General features: G+C 45.0%; 1 protein-coding gene across 1 annotated transcript in view; it reads right to left on the bottom strand.

Moving 5' to 3' along the window:
* CAPN5 (calpain 5) overlaps positions 1 to 26,133 on the bottom strand; it is a 193,196-nt gene that overhangs the window by 104,686 nt on the left and 62,377 nt on the right. Inside the window, exon 2 of the mRNA XM_029602169.1 lies at positions 25,226 to 25,405. Coding sequence (XP_029458029.1) covers positions 25,226 to 25,390 — 165 coding nt within the window. The 5' untranslated portion in view covers positions 25,391 to 25,405. The remainder of the gene's footprint in view (positions 1 to 25,225; positions 25,406 to 26,133) is intronic.

The following is a 26,133-nucleotide window of genomic DNA, read 5'->3' as shown; positions in this document are numbered from 1 at the left end:
GAGAGACGGTGCATGGATGGCCACACTGGGCAGCCTGTTCATGCCTGTAAGTGGCCTCACTACCCAAGGGCCATGCCCGTGGCCTCCTGTAACTGTGCAGCCACGGGAGAAGCCACATAATTAGCTTGCTGCCACACAATTTACAATCTGCTAAAGAAACAAGATTCCTGAAAGCTTTCACATTTCCTAATTCAATCTTTTGAAGAAAACTGCAGGGTGCCTGTCTGCCTGCCTTCAGCTTCCTCTCTCTCTCTCTACTCCAGTTCCTCCCCTTGGGAACAGCCCACAGGAAACCCTCTGCCCACCTTCCTCCTGTCCTGAAGTGAACGGGTCAGAATGTCTGATCCCTCAAATCGATCTCTTAAATCCTTATCAAAACAAAGATGAATTTGATATAATTCTTGCATGGAGCGACGTCCCTAGAGAAGAATTTAATCTTTATACAAAACCTTTACCTTCATGTGGGACCAATCAAACCATTTACCAAGTGCTAGATGTATTTAGGAAGTCTGCAACTACTGGTGTCCCACAGCTGACAGAGAACAAAAGTTAAATTTGAGTTCATAGACTCCTTGATGACTGACACTATTACTGACAAGTTTCAGCTTGTATTACTTCAGCCCCTTTCTGTGGCCAGTATATGACCTACGTATTGTTCTGTGTGATCAAGAGCATGACAAACTGCTGATGCTGAGGGCATATTTAGCATGTAGAAACTCATACACTTGGAAAGACAAGAGTTTTCTCAAGAAAATATCAAAAAAAGATGTTTGCACTACTTCAATTCAAAACAAAAGTGACATTTCACTATTTAGTTTGTAACTTGTCTTAACTTGATAAGCTGTTGATTTTGTTCTTCATACATTTTTTGTTTATAGTTTAAATATTGGTTAATATCAATATGAATAGTTTTCAATAAAAAAATTTGAGTTTGCATAGTGAGTTGTGAATCTTTATTCAAAATGACGCAAATTTCTCACAGAATTGCCACAGAATTTGCAAACTCTTGCTGCAGAATCTTGAAAAATCTGCCCAAGGGGGACATACAGCAGAAGAACATAAGAAGTTGCCATACTGGGTCACACCGAGCGTCTATCAAGCCCAGCATCCTGTTTCCAACAGTGGCCAATCCAGGTTACAAGTACCTGGCAAGTACACGAACACTAAGTAGATCCCATGCTACTGATGTCAGTAATAGTAGTGGCTATTCCCTAAGTCAACTTGATTTATAGCAGTTAATGGACTTCTCCTCCAAGAACTTATCCAAACCTTTTTTAAACCCAGCTACATTAACTGCCTCAACTACATCCTCTGGCAACAAATTCCAGAGCTTAATTGTGCATTGTGTGAAAAAGAATATTCTCTGATTAGTTTTAAAGTGTGCTACTTGATAACTTCATGGAGTGCCCCCTAGTCCTTCTATTATCCGAAAGAGTAAATCTATTCACATTTACCTGTTCTAGACCTCTCATGATTTTAAAGACCTCTATCACATCCCCCCTCAGCCATCTCTTCTCCAAGCTGAACAGCTCTAACCTCTTTAACCTTTCCTCATAAGGGAACTGTTCCATCACCTTTATCATTTTGGTCACCATTCTCTGTGCCTTCTCCAGTACAACTATATCTTTTTTTGAGATGCAGTTACCAGAATTGTACACAGTACTCAAGGTGCGGTCTCACCATGGAGCGATACAGAGGCATTATGACATTTTCCGTTTTATTAACCATTCCCTTTCTAATAATTCCTAACATTCTGTTTGCTTTTTTGACTGCTGCAGCACATGGAGCCGACAATTTTAAAGTATTATCTACTATGATACCTAGATCTTTTTCCTGGGTGGTAGCTCCTAATATGGAACTTAACATTGTGTAACTATGGCATGGGTTATTTTTCCCTATATGCCTCACTTTGCACTTATCCACATTAAATTTCATCTGCCATTTTGATGCCCAATTTTCCAGTCTCACAAGGTCTTCCTGCAATTTATCACAATCCGCTTGTGATTTAACTACTCTGAATAATTTTGTATCATCCGCAAATCTGATCAGCTCACTTGTCATACCCCTTTTCAGATCATTTATAAATATATTGAAAAGCATCGATCCAAGTACAAATCTATTTACCTTTTTCCACTGAGAAAATTGACCATTTAATCCTACTCTCTGTTTCCTGTCTTTTAGCCAGTTTATAATCCATGAAAGGACATCGCCTCCTATCCCATGACTTTTTAGTTTTCTTAGAAGCCTCTCATGAGGAACTTTGTCAAACGCCTTCTGATAATCCAAATATCTACCGGTTCACCTTTATCCACATGTTTATTAACCCCTTCAAAAAAATGAAGCAGATTTGTGAGGCAAGACTTCCCTTGGGTAAATCCATGCTGGCTGTGCTCTATCACCTATTCTAGGAGTGCACAGAACTTACTGAAAGCTACGGACAAGTAGTCTGGAAACTGCATCCTAAGGAAGTACCTGCTCTATAAACCAACATCCTATGGACTATTTCCAAAGAGACAGACAAGGAATGAAGGAAATCATCTGCATGAAAGACATTCTACTCTTTATCAGGAGCCATTTTGGGTGCCAGAAGGGGGTGGTCTCCATCCAGCCAAGCTGATCCACAGCTTGATCCGTGACTACACTATCTTGGGTTGGCCCAAGGAAAAAAAAAAAAAAAAAAAAAAAAGAGGAGTGAAGTCTTCTACAAATCCTAGTTTATTGCAGTGACAGTGCAGGCCATGTGGTAGCTGGACTGGTACCAACGCAGGCAGGCTGGTGGTGACTGGGTAGGGTCTATGTTGCCATGGCAATCTACAATATGCAAGTGCGTTCTGTACTCTGCCAGTAATAAAAAGTTATGTAACTGATCTCTTAACTGCAATGTATTGGATGCTGCATTCTTGATCGCTCTTGAAAGATGTATATTTTTGAAATAAAGTTATTCAGATTAATAAACAAAATTAAAAAAACCCATTTCCTGTACATTTTTACCCAGATGCTGTGTGTGCCACTGTAGATCTCAAGCAGTAAGAGAAAAAAAAGTTAACTTCAACCTTCTCCAGGCAAGCCAAGACCTTTCATTACTCTCTAGTCTTGTGGATCCACAGAATGCAGTTTTCTATATCCACAGTGTATGGGATTTCCTAAGCCAAAAAGTCTGAATTACTTGTTCTATTGCTGTCTTGTCATGCACACTGGGAGATTTATACAAGCGAAGGTTCTAGCTCTAAAATCACCTGTTTGAAGTCTTTGTCAATCTATTGTGGCCTAGTAATGCGCTACCATGAACTACATCATGAAAAAAGCAGCTCACAGCACTCACTAAATGTATATTGTTAAGTGACAAGAAACAGAATGTCCCTCACTGCAACACCCAATTCAAAGGGCCAAAACACTTCTATAATTACATATTATGTAAACTGGTATGGTGAGTTCAACGTGCTAGATAATCAATAATCCACAACCGATCGCAGCTTGTGATCCTTCATCATGTCCAAGACAAGATTCTTTGGGGTTTTTGTATTTCCAAACGCACATAGAAACTCATTCTGTGAGAGGTTTTTTGTTTTTGTTTTTTTTTAACTCAGTCCAAAACCTCGTGTAAATATTCAGGAAGGGGACTTCAACTCTTTATTGCTGAGTCGGGAACAAAACTGGATATTTATTTTACATACAGTCAGCTCATTTGGATTGAACAAGGAGATCAACCGTTGGGGAAAAAAGTTTTCAACCGGTGATTGGCTGTGCGGGAACAAGACGACTCATTCAAGTCACAGTCAGGATGTGCATTTTAAACGACTGCTTTCTGCTCTGCCATTTTGAGGGAACTTATCCAGAGGTGCGCCTCCATAACTATAGGGGCTGATTTTAAAGGCCCAGCGACACGAGTAAAGCCCCGGGACGCGTCTAAGTCCCGGGACGGGGGTCAGAGGCTCCCGGCACAGCGGCCATTTGCCACTCGGCCAGCGCGCGCAACTTACTTCAGCCCCGGGGCTGAAGTAAGTTTTAAAACAAAAAAAAGAAAAGACGAAAAAGGTAAGGGGGGGGGGGAAGGAACGGGGGAAGACAGCGCATCGACCCCCCCATTTATAACATGGACTGACATGGTTTGTAAAAAACTTTGAAGACTGTTGGCTGAAGCTCACCGGAGATAAGTGCATCCAGATTTGAAAGCTCAGATTTTTGAGGACTTAGTGGACTGAGTAAAACTTCTCTCAGTGTATGAGTTTTCATATGCATTTGAAAATCACAACACAAAAGAACGTTTGTCTTGGACGCAGCCAGTGATTACATCTTCGTGCTAAGCTGAAGTCGTAACCCCCCCAGTTGTGGTTTGACTATACAGCACACTGAACTTGTGATACCACGTTACGTAACCTGTAATTTCAGAACTGTTTTGGCACTGAGAAGTGGCTGTTACCGTTCCTCACTTCATTTTTTTTGATAATGCGCTACCCTGAAAACCAGGCTCGGAAGGAGAGAATCAGGCTTTGACTGGATTACAGAAAGCTGAAACCGAAGGGGTCCCAGGCGACTCATACTCTGGTCATTAAATTTCCAGCTTTCCATGCGATTCATCCAGCGCTGCCCTTCTGGGACTTTTTACTTCTGTCATCGACGGCAAAGCCCAGGCTCCCTGACCGTCGTACCTTTCCACACACAAGAAGCCTCCAGGCAAAAGAGGAAGATCACAGCATAAATAAAAGAGTCGAAAGAAACCGGGGGTGGAAACAATGCCAAGGCGGTAATCGTGAAAGCAGGAGAATGGAGGGGCCTGTTAAAGGGAGCTCCCAGCACTTTCCAGAGACGTTAACTGCACAAAGCCTCGGCGTGACTTCATGTCAAACCATATCTAACACACAACTTTAATGACCAGAGGAAAAACAAAGAGGCACTAGTCATGATTAGGGGCAAATGCTCTACAGACAGAGGGCCACAAACAGGACTGCCGTTCAAGTTAACAGAACTGTGGAAACTGGTCTTATTCTTAGATCCAAAAGGTATGCAAAGCCATTTGAGGTGTATTTGTTGTCGACAGCCTAGTGGTTAGAGCCATGGGCTGAGAAACAGGGAAACCAGAGTTCAAATCCCACTGCTCCCACCAACACTCCTTGTGACTTTTGGCAAGTAACTATCTCCTGATGCCTCGGGTACCCAATTGTAAACTCTTTGGGGAAGAGAATAACAGGGGACCATATTCAGCCAGATAACTTGAGTTATTCAACTAAATGCCAACTTTGGAATATTTCCACTGCTTATCCAGTTAAAATTTAGCCAGTGGCATTCTGGGGGTGCTTCAGGACAGAAGTAAGCTAGCTGGATAAGTTATCTGGCTATCTCTGGTCATGCTGTAGAGTAATCCTCAAGATAGCCTGATATAGTCATCCGGCTAACTTTAAGATAGCTGGGTATATTAAATGGTGTGTCAAAGTTAGCCTGAGAAGTTTATCCAACTAACTTTGCAAGTCTGCCAGTGGCCAAATATTACTTGAATTCTAAAAGTGCGGTGAGCCATCTCGAGCTTCATCTGGAAAGGCAGGCTAAAAAAACAAAACGTTAAGTCTCTTGACAAGCAAGAGCCTCCCTGAGAATCCCTGATCTCTGCAAACTCTTTATTTAAAGTGGAATTTGTGTTATTCTAAGATAGCTATGCACCCACCTAATCCTTCATATATTAACACAGCTCTTCACTTCATGGTCCCCCTTTGCTGAAAGATTTGTCTTCCCAGCTGGCTTACAGAGTGGCACAGAACTGGAAAACCCGAAACCTCATATTTCCAACCCCACCGCTGACACTTTCACTAGGTCAGTTTTCTTCTCGTCTCTTTCCTCCTACTTCTTAATCTTTCCTTCCCCCTTCACCCACCCAACCGGTGGGCTAGGCCTCGCACAATTTTTTTACCGAGTTCCACCCCAGAGTTGGCCGCACAATTTACTGACTGCAGCTGCTTTGATTCGATCCAAAAACCTCCCAGTTAAGCAAACACAGATAACCTTTCTAAAGAATATTGACCCTTTCAAAAGAATCCAGGCAACCCAGCTAAGATTTTCCAAGCTTCTAGAGTTGTTTCAACATTAGATTTTTTTTTAACCAGCACACAATTCAAAATAAATAAAAAAAACAAAAACACACCACACACTTTTCTGCTTTTTTTTTCCTGCAACACCGTTTAAATTAAAGTAGGTCCTTCTGTACAAAATTATGCTGGCTGCAGTTTAGTGCGCTGCCGCGAGTAGATAAATAATGCAAGCAACAAATTAATGAATTGATAGCAGAAAAGTGAAAGGGACCCGCTTGACTTCACACACCGTAAAGAGCTTTTCCCCCCCAACAACTTCATTAGGCATTTCCCCTGCTCACCAGTGACGTCTTAATCAATCGAGGTGATAGGCAACGGATTCCAATTAACGAGTGCAGAGCGCTCCATATATCCTCCAGTCAAGGGCATCGCCAAAGGAGAAAAAAGACAGCTCCTTCGCATGAAAAGCTTTAAAAGGGTGGCTGGGAAAGAGCCAAAAATGCCTGCTTCTAGCCTCTTTACAGGGAGCAGACAATCCCGCAAATGGAAGTAGCGGCTGAAACGCCAGAGAAGCTGAAAGAATATCTACAACACAAGTTACCCGGGAGCAGGTTTTTCCCACTGGCCCCGCAGAAAATGCCCGCAGGGCCAACATAAGATGGCTAAACACCAGGAGCCCAAGGAAAAGGCAAAAACAAGGCGACTCCCTGGGAGAGATGGCAGGGCCTAAGCAGCTCGAAGGAGAAGGGGGCCTGCTGGTTGACGGCAGGCTCTCAGGCTGTACGAGCGGGTGAGAGTTCCAGACCTGCAGGGGCTGTGTACCTTCCCCCGGTGACAAGCTCTCCCTCCCAGGCTGTTTGTTGGTGAAGAGATGACAGCAAAAGGTCACGTCTGAAGTCCTCTCTCTAAACTTCAGAGCCAGGATAGGCAACGCCAGTCCTCGAGTGCCGCAAGCTGCCTGGGTTTTGAGGATATATCCACAATGTGCATAGTAAGATGCATCTGCGGGCAAATGCATCTCATGAATATTCCAGGACGGACATGTGGAGCTCCCCATGCTGGCTCTAAGGAGACAGAGTCACGTAAGGTCACTTTATATCCTCTCAATCATTTTCTGACCGATGAGGATTTCTTCTTCACTTTTTTTTTCTGTCTTATTTTAATGAATTTAGGCTTTTTTTTTTTTTTTTTAAACTCTGCCTTTGATCATTACATTTTCATCTGTTCATCCACGCCTCCCGCTCTTTCCAGACACTCCCTTCCCCCAGTAGCATGGGATTCAGGGGCTGAATGCTTCCCCTCTCCTGTCCGGCCCCAGGCTTGAACCCATCCTAGGTCACCCGGTTCTACCCTGCAGATCCAGAACGTGGCCCACAGAGAGCCAGAAAGCTATTTCTCACCCTCCAGGCTCCCAGGCAGTGGCTCTTCTGCATTTTATAGAGTTCCTCCTACCCTGGAGGAGAGCAGACTCGACAAACACGGAAAGACTTCTGAAGACCGCAAAAGCCGTTCACCATGCAAGCACAAGGTGGGAGGCGGCCTGAATTAAGCGCTTGCACGCAGACCGCCGAAGACACCCGGTGCGCAAAAGGTGTCGCGGGCAGCAGTCTGATCCAGAGGTAGATTGTAGCTAAAGGGGCCCAGAGCACATACGCACCCTTCTGCACTTACCAGCGTGGGCCAGGATCCAACTTCACCCCAGCAGGTCAGGACCCAATCAGAAAGAGGTGTGAAGAAATGGGCCTTCCTTGCATCACTGGAAGGACCAGACCGGGGCGGATTGGCTTGTCAAGCTTTCGGGCATTCGTTTACTATTTGGCTGAACAAACCTGGTGAGTTTAAATAGGTCTCCCCCACACCCCCCCCAGCCGTCATTACCTGGCTAAAACTTATCCTGATTAACAAAAAATAAATAAATAAGAAGGTGTTCCAGGGCTTAACCTTAGCCGGGAAGTGATGAATAGAGGTGTTCTCTGGTAAGTTCAGCTGGCTAAGTCTATTCAAGTTCGACCTGGTATAAAGTTATCCTGTTAAGTGGAACAAACAAAACAAACAAAAAATCCTTGAGAGTCTGCAGGCCCAACTGCTCTACTTCACTAAATCGTTGAAACGTATGCTCAGCACAGTGCTCCAAATCAAGCCCCCCCCTTTCAAAACCTGAAAATAAACGCAGCCTCCGGACCCCATCGCAATCCCTAAGGTCCCCAACCCCCAGCTGGAACCCTCCCTTCTGATCCGGAACCCTCCCCCAGCAGGAGCTGGGGGAGGGTTCCGCCCGCATTGCTCAGGGCGGGCGGCATCCAGCATTGCTCTGACTGTACTGCACTGCCCACGGCCCTGGTGTGCTCCTCATCCCTGTCCAGCAACAGCCCCCTCTGCTCGCTCTACCTCCCAACCTCAAGCTCTTCTTGGCATCTCCACTTCAGCCCCTTGCTCAGCAGCAACCCCCCTCCCCCAACGCCTCAGGCTGCAAGGCTGTAGATCTCTGTACAGAGACAGCGGCAATAGAAACAGAAACAGAAAATAAAAAAAAAATCGGCACAGAGCCCGTGAGCCATCCCACACCCACAGGCCCTAAGGCAGGTCAGACCCTTCTCCCGCACAAGCTCATTCATTGCAGATATCCTGAAAACCCAAATAGCTATGGATTCCCCACGATAGGGTTGGAAACCCCTAGGGCTCTCAGCTTTGCTCTCCCTTCTCACCTAGATTTTGATTAATTATTATGTTCCCAGAACAATACTGTAAAAATCACATAATTGGACATTATACTTTATATATATTCAGATTATGGTGTCCCTCCATTGCCAGGCACTTTGTGAAGTAACAAAACCCTGCAAAACAAATTCACTTAGATTCCATACAGCACACCTGCCATCCTAAAAGAGCAACAACTCCCAGAACTGAAACAGCAACAGCCCTGTAGAAAAGGCAACACTGCTTATATTCCGCCAGGCCCAAGAACATCAAGGCACCTTCTAGTGCAAAAGCAGAGCCTGGTGCCCTGCCGCAGATCCCCTTACCCAGAACCTGCACGCTAGCAGAATACTTCACCTCTGCTCACACCTGCAGAACACAGACCCTCAGCGAGACAGAATAAGGGATCGCAAATTAGAAATAGAAATATGCAGGCAAAAATCAAAGTGTCTGTTCTCCTATCCACTCCAGCTTTACCCCCTTTCCTGTTCCCTGTAAGAGGGGCGGGGGAAGGGACAAGAGGAGAGGGGTTGGATGAGGAAGCGGAGGGCTTTGCCTTGCGCTCTCTGCCTGCTCCAGGCTCACCCCCCCATTCCTGTTCCTTGCATGCTGCCTGGGAGGGGAGGGGCCGGAGAGCTGTTTCCAGGCACTCCTCCATGCAGTTATCAGGACAGAGTGCTGTATGCTCCTGCAGCTGGCCCGCCCGTAGGTAATTCCTCAGCCCGTGAAAGCTCCCTCGGCCAGATCCAGGTCTCCATCCTTTGCCGTGAAGGTGGGTGGCTTGCCATACAAAGCTCTCCAGAATTCAGGGGATGTCTTTTGGCAGAAGAGGTCTGCAGGAGGCTCCCGACATCTGCCTGTAAGATAGGTCTCGCTGGTAATTCCCATGCCAGTCAGGACCAACCTCTGCTTTACGGTGGTGCCACTTGTTTGGGTTTAGTTTATTACTGGAGATATTTTTATTTCAATCAGTTAACGATTGGTTAGTCGTAATTACCGATCACTAAGCTTATTTTATGTCACAGTTAAAAACTTTTTTTTTTTTTTAACTTTTAACATTGGATTACTGCAGCATTCCATGAAGTTGAAACTCTCGTGGTTTGCAGTTTAAATATAAATCCTTTTTTACTGGCTGAACAAGCTAGACTGGGGGGGGGGGGATGGGGGATCTGCCAGTGCTACAGGCAGAGGAGTGCAGGAAAACCTTATTGTAAGGAGGGCCAGGCCTGGGGGGGACTTGAAGGGCAGCTGCCCTGGACGGGGCGCTGAAGGGGGGGGTGACATCAGCAGGGCTGCTTCTACTGCTTTACAGGCTACTGTGCCACCTTAATACAGTTCTTTATCAATTTAGAAACAGTGAGCTTTCTCTTCTTATTAAATCGATACAGAACACACAGTCTCTCTGATTTAAGGCACTTTCATTCTTTGTAAAAAAATATTTTAAAGCTCTCACATCCAGAAAGCGAATTTATTTTTCATTCTGAACACATGGGGGAAAAGTCCATTTTTGAATGAAGCCTGGAATGTCAAAACATTTTTCTTTAAAAAAAAAAAATCTTTTTAAAGATAAAACATTCCAAACAGTATCTCTTATGGAATACATTTAATGTGCCTTCTTTTTGTTAACCCAGGATGCAATATTTTTCCAGATAAAAACACTATTTGTGATCTCCCACCCCACAACACTCTCTCAATAACCTTTTATTTTGCTTTCAACCTTTTTCCTCTTGGCCTAAACGTCATCCAGTTCAGATGCTGTGGGCTGGAACAACGTATGATTTAGCAGTTCACTTTGAAGAGGAGATCGTATGAGCTCTGCGACAAACACAGTTATTAAAACTGGATACCAGGGATGCTTGGGAGCCACTGAAACGCCCATTGCCAGATGACTTCTGTATATTCTTCTTTCAGAGATGCAAATTCCACGAGGTCAGAGCAGATCGAAAGCAATAACTCCCACTTCTGAGCTTCTGCGTGCCCCATGGTTCAAACTGCAAGAACCAAAGTCAGCCAACAGAGAGCGAGGTGGATAACCATACTCTCCTTGAGCCCCACTAAGGGGGAACCTTAGTGACGGAGCTGGGTGTGAGGGTAAAGAGAAGAGGAAGAAGAGAGAGGCTGAAGAGGGGGTAGCATCAGTAAAAATAAATAAATGCTGCTGAGCAAACAAATTTTCAATAGGAATCCATAACAATTGGGATGGTTTCCTCAAACTCAAGGCTCACCAATAATTTCGATGTGCATCTATAGTAACATATGGTATAAGCAGTGAATATCTTCTAACATCTTTTTCAGACAAACTTCTCCCTCTGAATCCATCATCATAAATACTGCCGAATCTCTGGAAACAGCCAAAACTGATCTTGCTAGAAAGCAGGCCTGTCTCATTCAATTCTGCAGACACTCTACAGAAACAGAGAACATAATGGCAGATCAACAGATCTTAAGGTCCATCTATTCCTCCCAGCTTCCCTTCGTGTAACCCTTGCTGTAGTTACACGATGTTAGGTTCCATATTAGGAGCTACCACCCAAGAAAGAGATCTAGGCGTCATAGTAGATAATACATTGAAATCATCGGCTCAGTGTGCTGCAGCAGTCAAAAAAGCAAATAGAATGTTAGGAATTATTAGGAAGGGAATGGTTAATAAAACGGAAAATGTCATAATGCCTCTATATCGCTCCATGGTGAGACCACACCTTGAATACTGTGTACAATTCTGGTCGCCGTATCTCAAAAAAGATATAGTTGCAATGGAGAAGGTACAGAGAAGGGCAACCAAAATGATAAAGGGGATGGAACAGGTCCCCTATGAGGAAAGGCTGAAGAGGTTGGGGCTTTTCAGCTTGGAGAAGAGACGGCTGAGGGGGGATATCATAGAGGTCTTTAAGATCATGAGAGGTCTTGAACGAGTACATGTGACTCGGTTATTTACACTTTCGAATAATAGAAGGACCAGGGGGCATTCCATGAAGTTAGCAAGTAGCACATTTAAGACTAATCGGAGAAAATTCTTTTTCACTCAACGCACAATAAATCTCTGGAATTTGTTGCCAGAGGATGTGGTTAGTGCAGTTAGTGTAGCTGGGTTCAAAAAAGGTTTGGATAAGTTCTTGGAAGAGAAGTCCATTAACTGCTATTAATCAAGTTTACTTAGGGATTAGCCACTGCTATTAATTGCATCAGTAGCATGGGATCTTCTAGGTGTTTGGGTAATTGCCAGGTTCTTGTGGCCTGGTTTGGCCTCTGTTGGAAACAGGATGCTGGGCTTGATGGACCCTTGGTCTGACCCAGCATGGCAATTTCTTATGTTCTTATGTTCTTCCAGTTGTAGACCACAGACTCTACTTGAACTATGCCTTTACCTTCATTTCTCTTGCAAATAAAGAGCCTCTGTGCCTATCCAACACTCTCAGATTCCACCACTTTTTTTTTTTGCTTACACTTTCAATGAAAACCAGATTTATGCATCCACCACCCTTACTGTGAAGAAATCCAAAATGCCACGTAGGAAATTGTTAACAAGGACACTACCAATGCCAATAAACGAAGACACCGTGCTTAATTCCTCACTGATCACACCTTCCTTGGTACTGAAATTTGCCCTCATGTGAAGTAAGTTCTAAAAGGAGTTAGATGGTTTTCTTAACTTACAGTCCATTTAATGAGATTCTTGAAAGGAAAATGGCCATGTTCGCCTAAGGCCAGAGGGATGCTGGTTGCATAGCGAGAAGCATAACCAGTAGGAAAAAGGAAGTAATAATGCCCCTATACAGGTTTTTGGTGAGGCCTCACCTGCAGAACTGTATTCAGTTCTGGAGATTGTATCTCAAACAGGATGGAGACAGGATGGAAGCAAGCCAGAGAAAGGCAACCAAAATGGCATGGGATCTGCACTAGAAGATTTATGACAAAGACTGAAGAATCTAAAATATGTTTTCCCTGGAGGAGAGGAGTGTACAACACAATTGTCCTCTCAGTCCTTTCAGCCTGTAACCTAGGAGTCATCTTCAACTTCTCTATGCATATCAAACTCTGCTAAAACATGCCATTTCTTTCTCTGTAACTTTGCCAAAATCAGTCCCTTCCTTTCTGAACACACTACCAGAACCCTTATCCACTCTCTCATCTCCTCCCACTTAGACTACTGCAACCTGCTTCTTACTGGTCTCCCAGCGAGCCAACTTTGTCCACTACAAGCCAACCTAAAATTTAGCTATGCACCTTATTTTTCTCCATAGTTGCTATACTACCCCAACCCCTCTTCTGAAGTCACTACATTGGCTTACTATCCTCTCCCGCATATGGTTTAAACTCTTCTTTCTCACCTACAAATGCCTTCACTCTGCAGCACCTCACTACCTCTCCTCTTGCACTCCACTCAAACAAGTCACTCCCGTCTATGCCCATTGTTGGGTTTGTGGCATAGTGTGGACTCTTGGTCGCAGTGGTGATGACTCCTCCCATGGGGAGGGGCCCCGTGGGGAACCACAGCAATAGGCTAGACTCAGGAAGCAGACACTGAGGTGGAAAGCTTTATTGTACTGCTGTAGATAGGTGATGCTTGTACAGGAATGGACAGCACTGTAGTCCAGCGATATTCCAATAAACTCAGACAGTCTCAGATGTAGATGGTCTCGCCTGGATGTAACTAGGTTGGTAATGTTCCGCAGAGCAGGATAAGCCGAACCTGAAGGGTGGAAATGAAGAGCTGGAGCATAGAGGTACTCACAGAGAGGCAGTGCAGGAATCCTCCATGGTAGCAGTGAGACTGTCTGAGCTTATTGAAATATCGCTGGACTACAGTGCTATCCATTCCTGTACAAGCATCACCTATCTACAGCAGTACAATAAAGCTTTCCACCTCAGTGTCTGCTTCCTGAGTCTAGCCTTTCGCTGTGGTTCCCCACGGGGCCCCTCCCCATGGGAGGAGTCATCACCACTGCGACCAAGAGTCCACACTATGCCACAAACCCTACAGAAAAAAATTAGCGGCGTCTCTACTCTGCAGAGGGGGTTCCAGGCTCCTGCGCAGGCAGCAGGAATGACAGGCATGCCGTTAACTTCGGCAGCTGTGCTCCAAGGAGCAGCGGCCAGCCGCAAGGCAAGGCTAGGTCGGTCAACCACGGTCTCCGCGGTCAAGGAGTGCAACACCCATCTCTTCTACTGCCAACTCCATGCTTTCTACCTGGCTGCGCCGTGTGCTTGGAATAGTCTTCCTGAAATGGTGTCTCCTGCTCCCTTCTCTTGCCACGTTTAAATCCCATCTAAAGAGCCACCTTTCTGAAGCTGTTTTTAAATCTTAGGCCTGATTACCTCCTTTTAGCCTCATTTCTTTTCTTTTTAACCATTGTCTTACTTTATGAAATGCCCCAAGTCTCTTGTCCTGTATGTTTATCTTATTATATTGAAAGCTCTATTAAGGGACTATCTTTTTTTGTTCGTTTGTACAGCACTGCATATGACGTGTAGTGCTATAGAAATGTTAAAGTACTTGGACTGCCACGATCTCCTTGGAAAGATCCACAAACTGGAAGATATTGAGCATTTTGTGCCTGGTATTCTCTTCAGTAATTAACTGAAAGGGGATGGCTTACACCATCAACCTGACAAAACCTGTGAAGGAGAGGTCCTCTGGCAGGGACTTCCTTCTCTCCTCTGGAGGAGATGGACCTGAGGGGAAACCATTGGACGCATCATCAGAGAACATGATCAGTCATCCCTCCAGGGATCATAGTATCCTCATCCTCACTGTAATCAACTGTCGATGAGGCCCTAGGCAGTTGTCCTTCGCCCAGTGGTGCATACACCGATGGAACTGAACATGGGGTCATAGGTCCTGGTGCCTTTGCTGATCTGGGAGAGTTTCCTCAGAGGAACTATTAACAATGAGTGGGTCAGCAGTGGGAGGTGGTGGTGCCCCTCAAGGTAATAATGCCGTCCTGGGAACTGATGCCAGCTAGGTCATAACACACCAAGGAGCAATCCGGATTCTCCTCCCTGGACAAATGCCTTTCTCAGGATTTACCAACCTACTCTGTAATTAAGATCACCACAACGTGGTTTACTAGATGTGCCTTCCATCCGTCATGCCCATCTTGCTTTTACACGGGAAACTGCTTTCTCTGTAGCTGCTCCCTCTATCTGGAACTCTTTACTTTTCGAGGTTCGAATGCAGGAAAATCTGAAGAAATTTAGACTTTCCCTTCAATGCTTCCTCCTTCAATGCTCTTGATGCAAGGACTGAATTTCTAAATGCTGGTAGTTTCTGTGTTGTTTTAGAATCCAATGCTGTTGTATGTGATATTTTTGGTGTTTGTTCCTTGATTTTATTTTATGTATGTTCTATTGTAAATCGCCTAGGTGACAATTTTGTGTTACAGAATTAATAAATTTTAATAAATGAAATGGAATTAAAATGCAGGGATTCCAGCAGCGGCTCAAGGAGTGATGTTGCTGGCACCAATAGCACAACGCCGATGATGCGCATCACCTTAACAACCAACTGCATATTCCTCTGCAGTTCCTCCTCGAACATCGCCAATGCCAAGACAGGCTAGGATGCAAGAGGTGTGCCTAGATCCTCTTTGAAACTAAGAGGAAGATCAGTGGCTGGCGCTGGGAGTCTGAGGGAGTCCATGGCGCACCCCCGGCATTGATGGAGGACTGGTTCTCCTCACCTCAGGGTTGCTTTGGGGGCATCACAGAAGAAGCTGGTGCATCCCCATGCCTGGCACAGTTCATTGATGGGGGTCAGATGCCAATGCTTCTTCAGCTTCCCTTGATGTTTGGCATGGTCCTTTCTTGGTGCCAAGGTCAATGACGAGGAACTCAACATCCTTGACCTGGAGGAACCGGACAATGGCCAGTGTCTGGTGTCCCTTCCAGCTGGTGTCAACAGAACAAACACCCCCGCTGATGTCAGTGGTACTGTGTCCACCATGGTGGCTCTCGGGTCTCAATGCAGATGCCAATGGCTCAGTCATCTCTGGCCCGAAGAGGCACTCCACCTTACTGAGCTGGATTTTATATTCCTTCAGGGTCATCTGGGCACACTTGCTGCAACCCAGGATGTCATGCGATGCCCCAAGGCAGAGGACACATCTATTATGGGGGTCCATGATAGACATGGTCCTCGTGCACTGGCGGCATCGCTTAAATCCTGAGATGGACATGTTGGCACGAAGTAAAAGGGACACAATATCAAAAATCGATGGTGGTGGCCATCAATGGCCAGCGGGTACCAAATGCACCATCACCCCAAAAGGTATTGATACGAAAATAAACTTACTGAAGACTGTCAAAAATCCTATCTAGGATGCTAAAGGGAGAACTGAAGGGGATCATGCTTCGACCGCGTGAGGCAGTGAAGAAAAATTATTACGAAACGAAATATTCTAAGAACAGGCCAGAAGGCCAAAAATGAGAGGCTCTCACCCGACCACGAAATGACATGCTCCGTGGAAAAGAAGATATTTATGGGGACCTCACGTGGAAGCTTGGTATAATGCATGCTGAGCATGCTCAATGAGGCTCAGTCAAAGTTCTAGAAACTTTGATGTAAGTTTTCCGTGCTGGGCTCCATCCAATGATATCACCCATGCGTGAGGACTGCCATCCTCTTGTCCAGGGAGATTAGAAATATTCTCACTTCTGTACCAGCGGAATCTAAAAAGGGTTTGGGCTCTTTACTTTGTGAAGTTTCCAAAATCAGATAAGAACTTCCTCATAAAGCAAGTTGGCTTTATCAGTCTCATTAAATAAATACATAACCTTTCCCTTTCACACATCTAAAGCCCAAAGTAAACCCTCCTGCAACTGAACATGGACTATGACAGGGCTTCCTAAACTGTGGCTCAGGACCCCATATGGGGTCACAAAACCTTCAGCTGGGGTCAAAAGTGCCTCAAAGGGCAGAATTCTTCAGGCACCAAGCAATATTAAGCAGTGGGAGCCCGCATGCACTCACAGGCCCTGTCCTTGTATGACTTTCTGTGATAACAGGGAAGCCCTGCATAGGGAGAGATCAGGGCCACTGCAGAGCCTGGGAGCTCCCAGGTCCCGTGAACATTTATTATTAACGCTGCTGCCACTTGCATATCCATCTTTGGACTCTGACCAACCATGCAGGGAGTGGAAGGCTGAGTGTTCAAGGGATGGTGGAGATTGCCACTGCTCATCTATCCTCACCCGCCATTGAACCTATCCAAGAAAAAAATGTCCTCATCATCCTGCTCTCTCTTCCCACCAGTTGGCCTGGAGCCCAAAGGAAAATATTGCTGCTGATCCTGGCCAGAGGTAGGTTAGGAGGAGCTGCTGACTGAAGGGAGGGATCAGATGCAGGAGGAGTTTGAGGGTTGACTCAGCTGGAGAAGGATTGGTTGTGAAAGGTAAGAGGAAGGAATAACAGAATATGGATTGGGAGATGTAAGAGGATCTGGGGGTGAGTGGGGATCAACTTAGGAGGGATGTGAAAAGGACTGAAGAGGAGGAGATGAGGCAGAATGGATAGGGAGGAAGTGAGAGGAAGAGGATGACAGGATCAATTGGGGGGTTATAAAAATGGTTTGGCAGTGAGAGGATCAGCTTGGAGGATGCAAAAGTAACTGGAGGGGAGAGAGATTCAGGTGGAGGGGCAGAGGTTGAGAGAGGAGGTCCTCTGGAGGGAAAGAGGTTGAGAGAAAGGATCGACTGGTGAGGGTGGAGGCTGAGGGAGGGGATCCGTTAGTGCACAGGGAGGGTGAGGGTGGTGTGATGTTAATTTGTTTTGGTTGTCCTCTGAGGTCATATGAATTTTCAAGCGCTAAAATGGAGTCACATTGGCTAAAAATTTGGGCCTCTGGGTACTAAAGTAGAAGATTCTCCCAAGGATCAGTCTGATGGTCTAGCCCTGCTCCTCCCGTGGCTGCTCAGACAACAACTAAAGTTTGGACATAAGAAGCTTAATGAGCAAAATATCAGTGCAGGATCTGACTCACCAGAGAGTGCATCCTTAGAGGAGCCAGGTGATTCCTTGGCAAATGCGCCCCAACGCCTACCTCTAGAATGTTCTCCATCCAGGGAAACTTTATCCAAGGGTCCCTCCTCACACACCACGAAAACTGCTTTTTACTAAAGACATACGTACATGGCCCACACGTTGAACAATGGCAGCCCCAAGCTAGTGCCTGTCTTTTCTCCACCAGGACTTTCCAATGTTCTGGCCCTGTCGTTGTGCTTCTCTAGACCTGGGCCAGCAGTGTCTCAACCATGAATCAACCTTTCACCTCCAAGGGAAAAAAAAACTATAAACCAAATGCATCACTGAGGCCTACCATCTGCAGGAGAATGCATCTAACCCTGCCAAGATGGAAGTAATGACGCTACAGAAGGGATGCAGGGAAACCTTGCTGTGGTGATGTCAGTGAAGTCTCATGATAATGACATCATAACCTTGTCTTGTGGTCTTGGGAAGAGAGAGTCCCCTAATTAGTGGAACGTAACAATCGCTCATACAATTTATTTATTTAAAAGGGTTTATATACACCGCTTTTACAACTAAAAAGTCGGGCAAAACGGTTTATAAACAAACATACATAAAAGTCACGTAAATCGTTCCTTGACATTTCTGTATCTCAATCTCTATTTATGGATAAGGTAATTCTTATTGCTAAATCACTTATTCTCTCACGGTGGACTTCTGGCACCCCTACACTGATGTCTGCATGGAAGCAGCACTTCCATAAACTGCTCAGTATGGAATATCTCACTGCCAAGAAACTATCTCCAAAAAAATATCTGCATTCACCAAGGGCATTTGGAATGACTATGTCTGCTACTTGCCTCCTGAGTTATCTTTGTTGCTAACTGTGTGAACTGGACAACTGGCTCCCGATTTTCTTTCCTTTTTCTCTCTCTTCTTCTCTCTCACCTGATTTTATCCCATGTGGTCTTTCAAATTATTAGTGGTTTATATTATCAAGGGGGGGGGGTAGGGTTTTTTTTAGAAAAATAGATTCTTGCTCTTGTTTAGAAAAAGTTCAAATAAACTTATAACTGCATCTCTGTAGCTAACTGCTAAATCATAAATATTGACAATGCAGAACTTTGTATACTACAGATGTACAGCTCGTTTCATTTTTTTTTTTTTTTTGGACTAATTGATTTGTGGTATGTACCAAACTGCCAATAAAAAATATACAAAAAAAAAAATCATGTAAAAAAACAAACAATAAAACAGGTTTCAATAAACAGCCGTAGGAGGTAAGGGATAAGGAGAGAAGGAAAAAATAGAAATGAAGGCTCCAGAAATAGAAATTTGATACTAATTGTCAACTTATAATGGTGTCAGGAGATGTTAAGAGGCCAAAGCAAAGAGAAATGTTTTTAGATTTTTTATTTTTTTAATTCTTTGAGTGTCGTTTTTTTGTCTTAGATGGTCTGGGAGGGTATTCCAGAGCATGGGGCTGGTGACCGAGAAGGCACAGCGTCTCGTGATATCTAGTCTGGCTAGACTTACTGACGGTGTCTCCAGGAGATTTCTGTGTAAAGAACAAAGTTGTCTGCTGGGCTGGTAAATTCGGAGTAGAGCACATGACCAAGCCGAGAAGTCATTGTGAATTAAATTATGAACGATAGATAACATTTTGTACTGAATTTTACTGGGAGCCAATGTAGTGAAGATAATATTGGAGACTTGCGTTCTTTGTGGAAGGTGCGGGTCAAAATTCGTGCAGCTGTGTTTTGTATTAACTGTAAAGGACGGAGAGCATTTTCTGGGAGGCTGAGGTAAAGGGCGTTGCAGTAATCAATGCCTGTAAGAATAAGAGATCGTAAAATTGTACAGAAGTCATGTGAAAATAGCAATGGACGAAAGCGTTTTAGTAGGTATAATTTATAGAATGAGTTTTTGGGTTTGGTTTTTTTTTTTTTTTTTTTTTACTATTGTAGAGATATGGGAGAACATAGATAAGCGCAAATCAATATACACACCAAGGTTTCGGGCTTTTGATACCATGGGAATCAATATATCATCTAAGAGAGAGGGAGTGGGGGGCTGCAGGCAGAATGAGGAATAGTTGATAAGTGTATGACTTCTGTTTTAGAGGTATTTAGTTTGAAGTGGTTGTGGGAAAGCTATAAATTTGATATACAGACAGTTGCGGGGGTGTTGGACCATGGACGTGGAGTATGGTACGAAGAACTGGATGTCGTCAGCATAAATTCTGAATTGAATATTGAGGTTGCTAAGAAGGTGACAGAGGGGTAAGTAAGTAGATGTTAAGCAGAATAGCGGAGAGTGAAGAACCTTGAGGTAGACCAGAAGAGGGGGGGGGGGTATATCAGTCAGAAAAATAGGGACCAGTGTTAATCTGGTGCAGGCGATTGTGTAGGTAAGATCCGAACCAATTTAATACAGTGGCGGTTATGCCTATGGACTGTAATTGATGAATGAGTATTTTATGGTCAGCTGTGTCAAGGGCAGCTGAGATATCAAGTAATTGTAGAATATAATCAGTGTTTGAATCGAAGTCTCGTAGTACAGTGTCAAACGAAGAGAGAAGCAGTGCTTCATTGCTGTGACCGTTACGGAAACAGTGTTGATGTGGATGAAGGATAGAGTTGAAAGCAGTCAGTGAAAAACGACTGATTCGATGAGTTTTGTGAGGGAGGTAATGTCTTCATTTTTCTTCTTTGGTATTGGATGGTCAGACGTTTGTTTCAGGGCTTCAGGAAAAATGCCAGAATCTAAAGACTGATTTATGCTATTGCATAAAAATGGGGCGACTAGTTTATTTAACTCTTTTGAAAGATGGCCAGGGCAGGGATTGAAAGGAGATGCTGATGATATTTTGACTTTGTGTAATTATATGAGAAACAGTAGCGGGGTTTGTTTGGGGAAAAAAAAAACCAGACCAGCTGCATACTGGGGGGGGTAGGGCGCGATGGCTGTAAGCTGACGGGGTGTGTGAAGCTATTGGCAATTTTATCTTGGATGTAAGTGGCGATGGATGCGGTTACAAAGAGAATTGCTTAAGTCCGAGTGATCCGGTTTGTTGGAGGGTAGTTAGAGATTTAACCATGTTGAACAAGTCCGATAAGTTTCCATTAGCAGCTTTTATTCTATTAGAGTAGAAAGTTTTCTTGGCATTATTTCTTTTTCTTTTGTATCTTCTTAAGCAAGCAAAATAAGAGTTTTTAGTAGAAGCGGTGGTGTGTTTTCCGCCAGTGTCTTTCATGACGTCCGAGGGAGGTTTTTAACAACTCTAACGAACTGGTGTACCTGGGGGCCCGAGTCTTAGATTTGACATGCACAGGAGTAAATGGAGCTGTGGTGTTTAAAGTCTTACTAATTGCTGAATTCCGACTGGATACAGCGTTATTAGGTACTATATGTTTGGAAGAAAAGCCTCAATAAAGATTCTGTGTGTATTATTAATGCTGCTGTTAGTTTTGGGGAGTGAGAACTGAATGTTAAGGTTAGCAGATAGCTTAGAAGTCCTCCCCTCTTGACATTTATCAAACTATTTGAACAGCTGTCAACATGCACTTAATTCTACTTTATCCCTAACCTACAAGCCCTGTCTGTAAACACTCAAACCTGCCTAAACCTTCTTGTTACATTAATCAAATACCAGGAGTCAATGTCACCACAGAGTGAGAAAGGGAGAAGAAAGACGAAGCGAGCACTGCCTCTGCAGTAAGACAGCATTCACAGATGCCATTAATCAGGGGTGATCAGCTCCAGCCACAAACCAGCCCGACTGTCAGGATATCCACAATGGATATGGCATGACATAGGTTTGCATACAATGGAGGCTCTGCATGCAGATCTCTCTCATGCATATCCACTGGGGACATCCTGAAACACCTGGCCTGTTTGTGGCTCTGGAGGACTGGAATCAGCCACCCCTAGCATAAATTACGGAAAAAATGTGGTAGAAACACAATTATATCTTTGCCGGTACTAGGAATGCAAAGCCTTTTCTTCACGTAAATGTGGCCATTAGCCGACCCGAGAGGAATTCTTGCTCCTGCCCTGTGTTACAGTGTGGACAGATGGGGCCATATTGCTTGGTCCTGAGGTTCTAGGCGAGACTGTCCGCTTGCGGTAAAGCTAAGTCCTTGTTCCTTTCAACCAGAAATGGTTTACTCTGGAACCATTTCTAGAATGTGGTTGTTCACTGCCCGTCAGGGCTTTTTTGCTGGAATGCAAACCACAGGCAGACCAAACACGGTCTTTGCACCATATCAAAGCTGAATGTAAAAAAGGTGCAGGCTCTTTTACTGCAGGCTAATGTCATCTGCTCTTATCTGTGCAATCTGGGGGCAATTCTGAAAAGCCCCAGCTGTTGGCAATGCATGCGGCCACTTCTAGGTCATACAGCTGCAGTCCGTTTTCAAAAGGAAAATGCTCACTTTGTAATCCCCCTTTGAAAAAGTTTCAACAAGAGTGGCCATGCACAGGTAGCCAAGAGCGGTAAAAAATGACAGATGTACATTTGAAAGTTGGATGCACACACACTGTTTTACTCTCCCGACTCCAACTCGCCCACAAACACCTATTCTGAACTCCCATACTGTCTGCATGCACACCTCACGGAGGCACAGTGATGGCAAGAAACACGAATCTGAGCCCTCAACTGAAAGGGAACCCTGTTCATGGTAACAGACGAAGGAACCATCACTGGCACAGTCCTCAAAAACAACAAATAAACCAGCTTTTCATAGGGCCCCAAAGCAACCACCATGTCTGACAGGGCTATGCCAGGTGTATCTGAAGGAAGCAGATTTGATAAATCGGGTACACGAGAACTGCTGCTGCCTACCTGTGCCCTAGAGAGAACGCAGCATCTGCAGATCCTTCCAGCAGGAGCTTAAAAATATTATAGCTGCTAAAGTTGGAAAGACAAACTCTAATATAATCACAAGTAGGAGGAAGGCCCTCATGTCATAAAGGCGGAGAACTATAGGGACCATTGTTTTCTACAACAATTGAAATAAAAAGAAAAAAACATAGCAGCAGCAGCAAAAAAAACAAAACAAAACAAAAAACCCTATTGGTCCCTCCTAAGTATTATAAATTGAAACGGAGCGAATAGCCATAGGGTATGTGGTAGCCCTGTGCATGCAGTCACATTGCACTCTATCAACTGGATGTCATGTCAACAGCACTCAACTGGAGGTCCGGCTAGGAGTGAGAAAAGGAGAATGGAAGAGTCGCAGTCTCATCAGCCACTTTCCCAGCTCTAAAATGCTGTTTATTTCTTCCTCAAGGGCCTTCTTGGCCACAAGAGTTTCCCCAGCTTTATTCCACATTTACTACAAAGTATTGTCCTACGCATGAGTAAATCTGAATTTTTGCCACGAACGCAAAATTACTGCTGCTTTAACCATCCCGGCATGAGCACATTATCCGCCACCACCACCACAGTCTGCGGACATCCGGAAGAACTCTATTATGCACGAATGATCCCACCCACGAAAACAAGGATTCCCGGGTTTCGTTTCCTCGAATGTGCCACCCTGCTGTAATTATTTCACATCCAAGTTTACGTGGTCAAGCAATCCCTGTCCTTCAGAAGGAAGGGACAATGAGATGCTGTGAAAGTTATAGCCCGATATCTCGGTGCTGTGTCAGCTACACTGGTCACCACCCAGAAAACGCAGTGGGGGAGGGGTGGGGAGGTTACAGCGAAATAATATTTCCATTCATCACAATCTGCAGCAAACAGGAGTTTCTCCATGCATGCAGGCGACCCACAACGCTTGCTTTGTTATTTTTTGTTACTGTGGTTTCTCGCACTGTCTCAGCTGCCAGGGCCAGCACGCAGTGCCGTCTTGGCGATACAGTACCAGTCGGTAAGGACTATGTCTGTCACACACACACACACACACACACACACACACATTCAAACACAAGGCTTTTTATACCAGGCCAGCAGTACACAACTGGTGGAGCTGAAGGAAAGACGGGAGAAGGAATTAAAGAAAGAATAGCTGAGGCCGTAACTTCTCCTAAAATAACTCCTGTGAGCTCAGTTGCCAACTGCTTTGGCCAAACTATTGGGCGCTCAGCCTCACTGGTGTAATAATGGAGAGGCCGGTCTCCTATACGGTGGCACACAGCGAGGAAGGGTAAAGTGGCTATTAACCAGCTTAAATGGTTCGTCCCACCTAGGCTTCTAGCCCGGATTTTCAAGTTGGCTGCAACCCGGGCTTCTGCTCCAAACTCTTACGGATTGGATTTGCCTGACTGTTTAATTCACATTTAAGTAAGCAATCTTTCAAAGTTTATTAGGAGCTGGTTTGGAGTTTCAGCAGTGCCAGGTTAGAGAGGAGGGGGAAGGATTTCTTATGGTTTAAAAGCTGCTGAATTTTGGCAGCATAACCACCGGCATCCGAGTGAGTGTCCAATTGGGAGTCACCCTTCCGCCAGGATCAGCAAGCCGGGCAGGGAACGAGAATCACAGCAGTCTCCGAGCCGGCTCGGACGGCCCGTCCAGCTCACCAGAAACCAGATGGGAGAGCAGAGGATCCGAGAATACCGCAGCACCATCACTAAACCCCAGGATCCACAATGCAGCCGTGCGCCACACAGCCAACAGGCAAAACAGGAGTTCCTGGCTGACTTTCAAACTGGACACTGCCGTGCGGAGGACAAAGGCAGACACCGGCTTGATTTCTAGGGCCCCTTCTGCTTTCTGGGCTGGCCGGGGATGCTGTGCAGGCAGCACCCCCAGTCCCCTAGGCGGGAGTCTCAGCCAGAGCATAAAAACAGTGACACCTAACAGCTGATCTCAAGGTCCGTGCTTTTTTGGGTTCTAGAGGGCGCAGGGGTCTGTGGCCCTTTGCTGAACAACAGGATAATGTGCCAGGGGAGAAAAGTAGGAGAACAATCCCTGGGGAGCTGTGAATGAAGGCTGACGGCACTAGGACATCCTCTACAGAAGCCAATTCCAGGGCAGCTGGAAGCACATGGGGGGGGGCGGTGGAGAAGAGAGGGGGAAGAGAGAAGAAAGAGGGGAAGAGAGAAGAGAGGGAGGGAGAAGAACTGGTGGGAAGGAGAGAGCAAAGAACCCCCCCCCCCCAAAAAAAAAGTTTTAAATTCAATAAAAGACACAAGAGTACAAAATGAGAAAGGGTGGAATGGGGGTAGGAAGCCTATAAAAAGTTTCTCAGCCCCGTTTACAAGACTTTTGACTGGCACCTCCCTTTCCTAACAAGTTTTCCATCCTTGCCATGTGGCATGGCGTCAGAGAAAGAGGTCTTAGAACATTATAACAGTGATAAACTCAAGAAAAATCCATCCAGTACACTCCGCGCACCCATGTTTGGCCACGAAAAGGGTGTTGCAATGACCCCACCGGTTCCTCTTACCCAAAGCCCATCAGAGACAGGCTCTGGTTGTGACATTTGCATTTGCTGCCCAATAGTTCTCCCTCTGAAGCATAGAATATATATATATATATTTTTTTTTAAAGAGGTATTTGTTGACCCGCACGACAATCGATTTCAGGGCCGCTTACCTTCGGGCGCTTCCACTGCACGCCCTGCACTCTCGAGGACTTGTAGATGAGCGAGTCTTCGTTGGCCGGGAACACGGGGTCCTCGAAGAGGACCCTCTTGCGCTGGCACTCCCTCTTCAGGGCAGAGTACTGCTGATTTTCGTAGGGCCTCACGGAGGAGAACATCCTTCAAAGCAACCACTGCGGGAGAGCAAAAAAAAAAAGAAAAAAAAAAGAAAAAAGAAAGGGACGAGTGAGCAACGAGTGGTGGGAGCTGCGGACATTTATGGATCTCTGGGGCGGATTGGAGGCGGAGAACTTTCTGGCCATGACGGCTCAGTCAACAAGTCAAATCAAAGCCTTACTTAAACATTACTGTGAAAAGCACCTAATGGGATTAGCAAGGAGCCTAAACAAGGCAGGTATTTTGCTAACTTGTGTCCCAGCAACCTGAAAGGCCCAAGGCATGAATATAAGAGAAGGAATCGCATGGATTTGGTTTGCATGTGCCATGGTGACCGTACTCAGGAGAGCAGAGTAACTGCTACAAACCTTTGCAACTGGGAAGCTTTCCTACAATTTAGAAACATCTTTATGGAATCGTGAGGGTGCTTCACTTTTTTTTGTTTTTAAAATCTGTTTTTCGGCTTCTCTGATTGTGAAAATAAAGCAATTCTTCCATTGAAAGCATAAAGCATTTTTTGTGCGCGCAATCTTATTTTTTCTGTGCACTAATAAGCCTTTTCTTTGCGCACATTTTCTGATCTCGTGCGCATTTTTTTTGTTTTTAACTCCCAGCGTATTACTTCACCATTAGCTTACTGCATTGGGAGTTAAAAAAAAAAAATTGGGGGCTCGTGCATTAAGAAACCGTGTGCCGAGTTTTACAGCACATTTTTAACACTCAGCGGATTATATCAGACCCTCGG

Source organism: Rhinatrema bivittatum, chromosome 5, assembly GCF_901001135.1.
Source record: "Rhinatrema bivittatum chromosome 5, aRhiBiv1.1, whole genome shotgun sequence".
Taxonomy (NCBI): domain Eukaryota; kingdom Metazoa; phylum Chordata; class Amphibia; order Gymnophiona; family Rhinatrematidae; genus Rhinatrema; species Rhinatrema bivittatum.
Note: the sequence above shows the minus strand (reverse complement) of the source record. Positions and strands in the feature narration are given on the sequence as shown.